Source organism: Calliopsis andreniformis, unplaced genomic scaffold, assembly GCF_051401765.1.
Source record: "Calliopsis andreniformis isolate RMS-2024a unplaced genomic scaffold, iyCalAndr_principal scaffold0017, whole genome shotgun sequence".
Lineage (NCBI taxonomy): Eukaryota > Metazoa > Arthropoda > Insecta > Hymenoptera > Andrenidae > Calliopsis > Calliopsis andreniformis.
Window position 1 is genome coordinate 8,041,877 of NW_027480429.1, and position 10,432 is coordinate 8,052,308.

A 10,432-nucleotide genomic window follows, 5' to 3' on the forward strand; every position below is an offset into this window, starting at 1 on the left:
ATATCGGTATCGAGCGATAATAATATTAGATGCATTCGAAAAGATCGGAGGACGCGAACGAAATCAGCAGGCGCGAGTCAACCGCGACGAAGCGATGTAATTCGAGAATTCGAAAGTTCCAAAACACTCGAGCGGGTCGGGCGGTCGGGGGAGCGAGGCGACATAAACAAATAAATGCACGACGGGCGGGTGTTTACAGTTTCACGACTAGCTTCACGAACCGGCAATAAACAAGTAAAAGACGAGCAACGGGAAACACGCTCGACGGTAGAGGTAGAAAACAGAAATATCCATTAAACCGGAACAATAGAGTAACGCAGGTAGACGGGTAGTGAGCGCTGGTAACGAGGCGAGCGCGCCGACACGGAGTTGGAAATAATATCCTTGTTTAAAAAGCGGTTATATAACGGGCATTTGGCTCGTCCGCGAGATTCGTAATTTGTTGGTATACGTGACCGACCGAAGGTGGCCTTCGGTCGGAGCATACGTTGTCCTAGCAGCAAAACACGATCAGCTGTCGTATGACTGTTTTTGTCGTCAAAATTAAAGTTCAAACAAAGTAAGCGTTGTCGAGCAACGGTTTTGAACTCCAGGCTCGATGTCGAGTGGGGACATCGGAGCCTGAAGGAGAGAGAGAGTACATCGTACTACATTAGCACGAGACAAAAGATAATTTGTGAGCGCCGCGTAGTGGTAAAATTTGGCACGTCTTCCGCTTCGCGGAGACACGCGCGGCTCTCGCCCCAGTCGTCTTTCGACAATCAAGCTTGACGCAGTCAGTGCGACCGTACGTCAAGCGCCTCTCAGCTCGCCAGTTTTCAGATTTCAAGTAGTTTGGTTACCAGACACTTGAAATCTCACTAGCTCTAAAAAGCTGAACCTCTGTCGCCGACAGACTAGGAAACTCTGCTCGATTCGTACGTATACTACGTACGAAAGAGCACCTGGTTTGTTTTAGGAGACAATTGATCGAGATTTGCACTCTTGGAATCGGGGCCTGCCCTGATTCTCTGAGTCTCGTTTCGTCTCGGAGCAACAAAGGCCGCTGCCTGTTGGATCCCTGAGAGACGGGTTACAACAGAGAGAGATAACGTACGTGCCTATCACCTCTGCGTTACTCGTGCTCTGCCACCCCGTTTAGTAGCAACCCCCGTGTGACGAATAGAAGCACACGGTAAGGTGAACGGAGTCGCCGAGCCTCTGGCCGTTCTCAGCCTCCAGGACCAGCAATTCGCTGGTTATAGCGTGTCCCTCCGCTCACGAATCCCTAAATTACTTGGATTCGTACGGAACGAACCTTTCCAAAAGGTGCAAGGCGAAGAGAAGAGGTCCCTCCTCCTCTCAAGCCACTCGTTCATCGACTTCTTCTTCGCGCCAGAAGAAGAGTCGATAATACAGTCCACTGCATTACCTTTGCGTTACAGGCAAGGTTTTGCTATCCCCTCCAAATAGGCTCGCGAGCGCAGCCTGGAGTTGGGAATCTTTGGTATAGCCAGATTTACACTCTTGCTTACCGCCGCGGTTCCGCCGCTATCTCTCTTTTTCAGACGTCAACGTCGCTAAGGGGAGCCGGCGTCACCACCAGCCAAGGCCCTCCGATCCGCCGCCGTCCTTTCCAGCCGACGAGGACCGGAGCCAGCGCCCAGCCCCTACACAGAAGCTAAATAAACGTCGTTTCAAAGCCCTTTTCAGGGCCGACAAAATATAAAACTCGTGTCTTCGTTTTCTTTCGTATCCCCTCAATCTCACCTCATCCGGACCTCCGTTGGATCCCTTATTTTAAGCGATTCCAACAAAAGGTCCTTCGAGCCGGATTGAAAGGTTGAGAAAGGGTGAAAGAAACGATCACTTCAGGTTGACCTTCGAGCAGTGTTTACCTCTCGAAGTATATCACCATGTCGAACCCCGTAAAGGAGCAGTTGACTCTTCCTGCCCTGGAGGTCGAGATGGAGGATATTCAGTCACGAATTCGGGGAATGACCCGACTCGTGACTAATCTGAAGAAAAAGGGGCGAAATAATTATACCATCTCTCTCCTCAAACAGAAGTTGGAGTATGTAACTGACGTTTGGAGGGACATCCAAGAGCGAGTTAAACAGCTCAAAAAGGAGGTCCCTGACAGCAAACGGAAGGTCATACCCTTCTTCGGCGAGAGCACGATGGATGATGCAGAAGATGCGTTCCATGAAGCTCAGAACTTCCTGATGACGGAATTGGACAGCCTCATACAGGAAAAGGAATCGGCTGGATTCGGCAACCCCGGGAATACCGCGGGTGCCGGAGCAACCGGCCAGCCTAGTACGCTTGAGCTTCCCAAGCAGAATTTACCGAGATTTAGCGGAGATCCGCGAAAGTGGTGTCACTTTGCGGATCTGTTCACCGCCAGCATAATCAAAGATCAACGGTTGTCAGATGCGCAACGTTTGCAATATCTGAACGGCTGCTTGGAAGGAGAGGCACTCGCATCGATTGCCACGCTTGAAATTGCGGATCGCAATTTCAAGCCGGCGTGGGATACCCTGACCGAACAATTCGGGAACCCACGTCGCATGGTGCTTCAGCTTCTCGCAACATTCACGAAGCTGAAGCCGATCAGGACGGGCGACATAGAAAGCCTGCAACAGGTCACCGTCGGCTGGAAACAAACGCTCGCCGCGCTCCAGAAGCTGGGGCGCAAGGTAGAGCATTACAGCGACGTGTTGGTCATCCTGATAAAATCTAAGTTGGACCAATCCCTAGAATGGGAATGGGAGGGCACGCAAAAGCTCAACCAAGAAATCCCCTCATTTAATGAGATGTTGCATTTTCTCAGGGAGCAAGAGCACAGACTGCACGTGCTGATCAACCCGGTACAAAAACAAGCGGTTGACCCCACGTCAAAACCTCGCATACGGCAACATAACGCCGTAGTCGAAAGCTCTCCCGGTCCAACCTTGGAGTGTACATTCTGCGGACTGACGCACGGAATTACAACGTGCAAAAAGTTCAAGCTGCTCACGCCTGAATTGCGCTTCCATTATATTAAAGCGAATCAGTCGTGTATAAACTGTCTCGCTTCGACTCACACAGTCGCGCGTTGCCCTAAGAACGCAGCGTGTACAAAGTGCAGTAAGAAGCATCACACTATTCTGCACTTTGACGCACCACAAGTCGGCACAGGCAATCGTCGGTCGACGAAAAAGCCACAGCAGGGCCAGCGGGAAGCGGGACGGAGTAACGTCTCCGCACGTGAGCCCGCGAATGTAAACACGAAATCTCGTGCTTCTACATCAAGCGCCGACGTGACGTCGCACTGTAGTGCGACGGAGAGCGGAACACCAGCTGTGTTTCTGGCGACGGCAAATGTGCGAGTCACAGGAAAGGGAGGCACGACGCGCATCGCGCGTGCACTCATAGACCAGGGCTCGGAAGCCTCCTTCATTTCCGCGAACCTCGCAAATGACTTGCGACTCGCGAGAAGGAAAACCCCAGCCACAGTTACGGGCTTGGGGGGCGGAAAAGCCCAGGATATAAAGTATAGCGTGGATATCGAGTTCGGTTCGACACGTTGCACTGAGGAGGCGTTCCGCACCAGTGCATACGTGGTGTCCCGAATCACCTCGTATGCCCCGCCGTCGGTTCACGTGCCGGAATACACCGCGTTGCGTGAACTGACACTCGCGGATCCTGACCCCGCTTCAGACCGCCCAATAGAGGTGCTGATCGGAGCTGGGACATATGCGAGTATCATTCGACCAGGGCTTCGGCGATTCGGTAAGCGAGGGCCGATCGCGCAGGAAACAGCTTTAGGCTGGATACTGTCAGGCCCGGTCGACGCAGCCACCTCTTCCCCAAACCCCGTGAGGACGCTGCATTGCACCGTCCTCGAATCGCTCGACAAAGCGATACGAAGGTTCTGGGAGATAGAGGAGATTCCCTCGAAATTGGTGAATACCAAGGCCGAGGACGAATGCGAAGAATACTTCGCAAAAACCGTCGCGCGAGACGCGACGGGACGATTCATCGTTCGGTTGCCCTTCAACCACGAAAACCCGGACGAGCTGTTGGGAGAATCTCTTCCAATAGCTCTCTCCGCGTTGACTAGGTTAAGGAAAAAACTGGACCTGGATCCAACCCTCATGAGGGAATACAGTGAGTTTCTCACTGAATATGAGTCGTTGAGTCATATGACTCGCCTAGAGTTCCTCGACAAGACACGACTCTACATTCCACATAGAGCGGTTGTTCGAACGGAAAGCGCTACGACGAAGCTGCGCGTCGTGTTTAACGCTTCCAGTAAAACAGCGGGCGGACGCTCGCTGAACGACATCCTCCACGTAGGACCGAAGCTACAGAACGATATCACCGCTGTATTAACGCGGTGGCGTCTGTATCAATACGTGCTAGTAGCAGATATAGAGAAAATGTTTCGACAAATTCTCGTAGCTGCAGAGGATCGTCGATTCCAATGCATCGTGTGGCGCACGCCAGAAACCGAACGAACTATAGCGTTCGAGTTAAAAACCGTGACCTACGGTACGGCGTGTGCCCCATATTTATCGATGCGAACGCTTCTCGAGCTGAAAAAACAGGACGGCGACCGCTTCCCGCTCGCCGCTCCTATCCTCGAGAAGGACGTCTATGTTGACGACGTGTTTATGGGAGCTCCGGACAAACTATTGTTGGAGCAAATCCGTAAACAAACGTGCGAGCTCTTACAGCAAGGTGGATTTAACCTTCGTAAGTGGGCTGGAAATTCGCCAGATTTATTAGGCAATATTCCACATAGCTCGCACTCCCACGCAGTCGACCTTGATTTGTTTGATAATTCCGAATTAAAGGTACTCGGTCTGCGATGGATTCCATCAGGAGATTTTTTCTACTTCAATCTGCAACGTTTCCAACCGTCTGCAACACCGATCACAAAGCGTACTTTGTTTTCGGAAATTGCAAAATTATACGACCCTCTCGGCTGGCTTTCGCCAGTCGTGATTCGCGCGAAAACTTTAATGCAGTCCCAATGGCTGGAGAAAATCCAGTGGGACGAGCAAGTTTCCGCGGAAACGCTCAAAATGTGGAACACATTTTGTGCGGATTGGAGCAGATTGAACCAGTGGAAACTTCCCCGATGGATCCGTTATGGAGCCGACACGACTTCTGTGGAACTGCACGGATTTTGTGACGCATCGCTCGCAGCCTATTCGGCCGTCACTTATTTAAGAGTGACGACGATAGACAACGGTGTGTTTACATCGCTGTTGATGGCAAAAACGCGAGTGGCTCCAATAAAAACACAGTCGATCCCAGTTCTTGAATTGAACGGGGCCGTACTGCTAGCCGAGCTAATCTTGCACGTGAGAGACTCGCTTGCAATGAAAATAGATCGAGTAGTCTGTTGGACAGACTCAACTATCGCTCTAGCTTGGCTGAAAAAACACCCATCGACCTGGAAGGTTATAGTGGCCAACCGAGTGTCGAAAATCCAAACGGCCCTCCCGAACGCGGAATGGCGTTACGTGCCGACCCGTTCGAACCCCGCGGATTTAAATTCGCGCGGGATCGACGCGGCAGAATTTCTGCAGTCGAACCTATGGACGTTTGGACCGACATGGCTGAGCGAAGCGGAAGCGCAATGGCCCGCCATACCCGCTTCCGTTGAGACCGATGAAAGCAAGCGCGTAGCGCATGCACACGTAGCAACTCCGAAGCCGGAATGGGATTTTCTGTTCCGTTTTCAATCATGGAGAAAACTGTTACGTGTAACGGCGTACTGTCTTCGTTGGCGAAGACCGTCGCGCGTCAATCAAAGGTCAAACGCCGGTCAAGTAATCGAGGCGGCAGAAATGCGTAACGCAGCTGAGCGCCTCGCACGCCATATACAGGGCTCGCATTTCGCAGAGGAATACCGATGCTTAAAAAATCATCGCAGTATCCCTGTGAAATCTCCCTTAAAAAGTCTCAACCCGTTCCTCGACGATAAGGACGTCCTGCGAGTCGGTGGAAGACTGGAGAATGCGACACTTGCATGGGAAACCAAGCACCCGATAATACTGCCTAAGCATTATGTTTCGACATTAATAATTAGGCAGTGCCACGTAGATACGTTGCATGGGGGCTTGCAGTTGACCTTGCACACTGTCAGGCAAAATTATTGGATTCTCGGTTGTCGAAATGCAGCGAAAACCGTGGTCAACAAATGCATGCGATGCGTAAGGTGGCGAGGCAACACGTCCACGCAAATAATGCAGCATCTGACCCCGGAGCGCTGTCGCCCGTCAAGAGCATTCGACAATTGCGGAGTGGATTACGCGGGACCTTACCGTGTCCGCGACTCCGCGGGCCGAGGCAAAACAGCTCACAAAGCGTACATCGCGGTGTTTGTTTGTTACGCTACGAGGGCTGTCCATATCGAACTCGTCCATGACTACACGACGAGCGCGTTCTTAGCCGCACTCGATCGGTTTGTTGCACGACGAGGAATCCCGTCCTGCATTTTCAGTGACAATGGAACCAATTTCGTCGGTGCCGATCGAGAATTACAACAGCACTGTCGTGCAGTATTTTCTGCAACGGACACGCATAATAAATGCGGTGCTATCGGCATTCAGTGGCGGTTTAATCCACCCAGTGCCCCACACTTCGGTGGAATGCAGGAGGCCGGCGTGAAATCGGTGAAACACCATTTGAAACGCACGTTGGGAGAGTTCACACCAACGGGAGAGGAAATGCAGACGCTGCTCTGCAAGATCGAAGCGAGTCTTAACTCGCGACCGATCGCTCCCCTGAGTGACGACCCAGACGACTATGCGTCTCTTACGCCCGGTCACTTCCTGACAGGCGGACCACTAAATGCGATTCCGCTGCAGTCCGTGGAAAATGAAAAACTCTCGCGATTGTCGCGTTGGAGAGCGATTCAGAAATTCCACGAGCAACTGTGGAGGCATTGGACGCGCGATTACCTCACGCACCTCCAAAATCGCTACAAGTGGCGCGCCACCCAACTGCAACTGCAACCAGGAGACCTGGTGCTAGTGCAGAATCCTCTTCTTCCCCCCAACCAGTGGGAGATGGGAAGAATTGAGGAGGTGTTCCCGGGGAAAGACGGAAATGTACGTGTGGTAAAAGTACGTACCGCAAAGTCAACTTACACACGCCCCATCACAAGGATGTGTAGGTTACCCGTGGATGAGCCCGCTACGACGACCGGCGCCGAGGTCGAGCGGGCAAAATAAACACCTGTAAAGAATTTTCGGAAAAAACCAGGGAGACACCAAGGTGAGACCGATTGTTCTAGAAGAAAATCGAACGATCGGGACCCCCTCTTCCTTGACCCCCAATCCCCTTGGGAGGGGAGACGAAGTATTTCCGTCTCTATCTCTCCAAGGGAAAAAGCGCCCCCGCGAAATCGCGGGCGCTACCGAAATCGGTTGTGAGCGTCGCGCCGGCCGAGTCAGTAGAAATCAAGCAATGGAAAGCGACACACAAAACACGCAGAACCAAATCTCGGCGACCTTTGATCGCTGTTTGAAGATTGGGGAGCAGGCTCTCCAGCAAGAGACGCGTACACCCTCGCCACTGGAGAAGTCGCACCAGGAAGCAGTACAAGAAACCACTCAAGAGGAGTGGACAATAACCATCGGCCCACCAAGAATGGGCCCAGTACAGCTCAGGGTGCCGGAGCACATTCCGCGCACCACGCGGCGGTATCGCTGCACCGTCCCAGGAGGGCGGTACGCCCTCAGATGGGACCGGGAGCAGCGATTAACTTCACTGCTTTGGCGGCCGGCGGTGGACCCCCCAACGCCGAGAGGCCAAGAAAAGAGTACCGCCCCCGCGGCTGCAGCGAGCCAAGCGGGCGGGAGGACGCCCAACAGGCCCCGACCAAAGGCGAGGGAGGATAACCGTCAACAGGCACAAGCACCGACGACATCCAGGGCCTTGGTGGCGGCTAGGCCCTCCCCGATTGCCAGCCGCACCCGGCGACCACCCCGGCCTCAAGGACCGACGTTAGAGGAGCTGACGCGCGCAGCAGTCGGCATCGCGGTGGAAACCTCGATGCGGCTGCTGCAGCAACAGCAGCAGCTACACCCGCAGCAGAGCGCGTCTCCACCAGCGCATAAGTAAGTTCAATTGAATTTATATCTTGATTGAATTTACGACAACGCTGCGAGTGAGTTCACTTCAATTGAACTTCACTTGCAGCACCTCTCTCTCATTCGCAAAGAAAGTATTAGTCTTTCGAGTCTCGCGTTACGATGTGCATACGACAGAGCATTACCGATTCTCCGTTGCACGGACCGTGCAAGGGGGGCGGTATGTTTAAAAAGCGGTTATATAACGGGCATTTGGCTCGTCCGCGAGATTCGTAATTTGTTGGTATACGTGACCGACCGAAGGTGGCCTTCGGTCGGAGCATACGTTGTCCTAGCAGCAAAACACGATCAGCTGTCGTATGACTGTTTTTGTCGTCAAAATTAAAGTTCAAACAAAGTAAGCGTTGTCGAGCAACGGTTTTGAACTCCAGGCTCGATGTCGAGTGGGGACATCGGAGCCTGAAGGAGAGAGAGAGTACATCGTACTACATTAGCACGAGACAAAAGATAATTTGTGAGCGCCGCGTAGTGGTAAAATTTGGCACGTCTTCCGCTTCGCGGAGACACGCGCGGCTCTCGCCCCAGTCGTCTTTCGACAATCAAGCTTGACGCAGTCAGTGCGACCGTACGTCAAGCGCCTCTCAGCTCGCCAGTTTTCAGATTTCAAGTAGTTTGGTTACCAGACACTTGAAATCTCACTAGCTCTAAAAAGCTGAACCTCTGTCGCCGACAGACTAGGAAACTCTGCTCGATTCGTACGTATACTACGTACGAAAGAGCACCTGGTTTGTTTTAGGAGACAATTGATCGAGATTTGCACTCTTGGAATCGGGGCCTGCCCTGATTCTCTGAGTCTCGTTTCGTCTCGGAGCAACAAAGGCCGCTGCCTGTTGGATCCCTGAGAGACGGGTTACAACAGAGAGAGATAACGTACGTGCCTATCACCTCTGCGTTACTCGTGCTCTGCCACCCCGTTTAGTAGCAACCCCCGTGTGACGAATAGAAGCACACGGTAAGGTGAACGGAGTCGCCGAGCCTCTGGCCGTTCTCAGCCTCCAGGACCAGCAATTCGCTGGTTATAGCGTGTCCCTCCGCTCACGAATCCCTAAATTACTTGGATTCGTACGGAACGAACCTTTCCAAAAGGTGCAAGGCGAAGAGAAGAGGTCCCTCCTCCTCTCAAGCCACTCGTTCATCGACTTCTTCTTCGCGCCAGAAGAAGAGTCGATAATACAGTCCACTGCATTACCTTTGCGTTACAGGCAAGGTTTTGCTATCCCCTCCAAATAGGCTCGCGAGCGCAGCCTGGAGTTGGGAATCTTTGGTATAGCCAGATTTACACTCTTGCTTACCGCCGCGGTTCCGCCGCTATCTCTCTTTTTCAGACGTCAACGTCGCTAAGGGGAGCCGGCGTCACCACCAGCCAAGGCCCTCCGATCCGCCGCCGTCCTTTCCAGCCGACGAGGACCGGAGCCAGCGCCCAGCCCCTACACAGAAGCTAAATAAACGTCGTTTCAAAGCCCTTTTCAGGGCCGACAAAATATAAAACTCGTGTCTTCGTTTTCTTTCGTATCCCCTCAATCTCACCTCATCCGGACCTCCGTTGGATCCCTTATTTTAAGCGATTCCAACAATCCTGCACAAACTCGCACGCCGGCACGCACTCGCGTGCTAGCGCGGGAGAGGCCGCGGAGGCGCGTCACATTTTTGAAAAGAACTCTGATCCGTGTCGGCGCGCTGACTCTGCGTGCACCGCGGTCACCTTCAGTGCCGCGGCGGGAGCGCACCACCAGCAGCAACAATAGTAACAGCCACGATTCGAGGTAGAGAGGCGCACGGGTGCACGATCGGGGACAGGGAACCACCGCCGTGGTGGACGTAGAGACGAGACGCGGTGACGGGTTGCGCGACTAGTCGAGAGGAGGCGCGGTAGGCTCGTGGCGCGGGACAGCGATGGAGGCGCCGCCGCCAGGAGAACGAGCGATACCTTGTACGGACAGCGCGGAGTAGATTCGGCCGCGAGCGGTAAAACTCTGTTCGCGGACTCGCCTTGCTCGCCCGCTCAGTCGGGCCCGTTCGGGGAAGTTCGGAAACTCGGTAGAAACAGAACGCGCGGCGGCGAAGGTGATCGACCGGCTGAGGTAGGGAAAGAGAGGGGCCGGGAGTAGACGAATGGCTCGGAGGAGGTAGAAAAGTAAAGTCAAGTTAAGCAGCCGGGCCCACGGCGCCGTCCTAGGATGGGTGACCGTGCGCGCCGGCGGCGAAAATATTAGAACGTGACAAGGTCGGTCGGCCGCCTTCGCGCGCAGGCGATTTCCCACCCCCATCCAGCACGCGGTGTCGCGCTAGGGTCAAACGGG

The 10,432-nt window shown here is 53.5% G+C and overlaps 1 protein-coding gene across 1 annotated transcript; it reads left to right on the plus strand.

Annotated features, from left to right (window-relative positions):
* The first annotated feature begins 1,895 nt into the window (after nt 1–1,895).
* LOC143186596 (uncharacterized) lies at nt 1,896–9,606 on the plus strand. Its single transcript, XM_076390280.1, has 4 exons — nt 1,896–6,848; nt 7,041–7,193; nt 7,243–8,099; nt 9,458–9,606. Exons 1-4 carry the CDS (start codon nt 1,896–1,898, stop codon nt 9,471–9,473), a joined length of 5,979 nt encoding a protein of 1,992 aa, XP_076246395.1. The 3' UTR covers nt 9,474–9,606.
* Nucleotides 9,607–10,432: the final 826 nt, after the last annotated feature.

Coding starts and splice junctions, on each gene's coding strand:
- LOC143186596 (XM_076390280.1), top strand. CDS start 1,896: ATGTCGAACCCCGTAAAGGAGCAGTTGACTCTTCCTGCCCTGGAGGTC. Junction 6,849..7,040: donor ATGCGATTCCGCTGCAGTCC/GTGGAAAATGAA, acceptor CCCCCCAACCAG/TGGGAGATGGGAAGAATTGA. Junction 7,194..7,242: donor CTACGACGACCGGCGCCGAG/GTCGAGCGGGCA, acceptor GGAAAAAACCAG/GGAGACACCAAGGTGAGACC.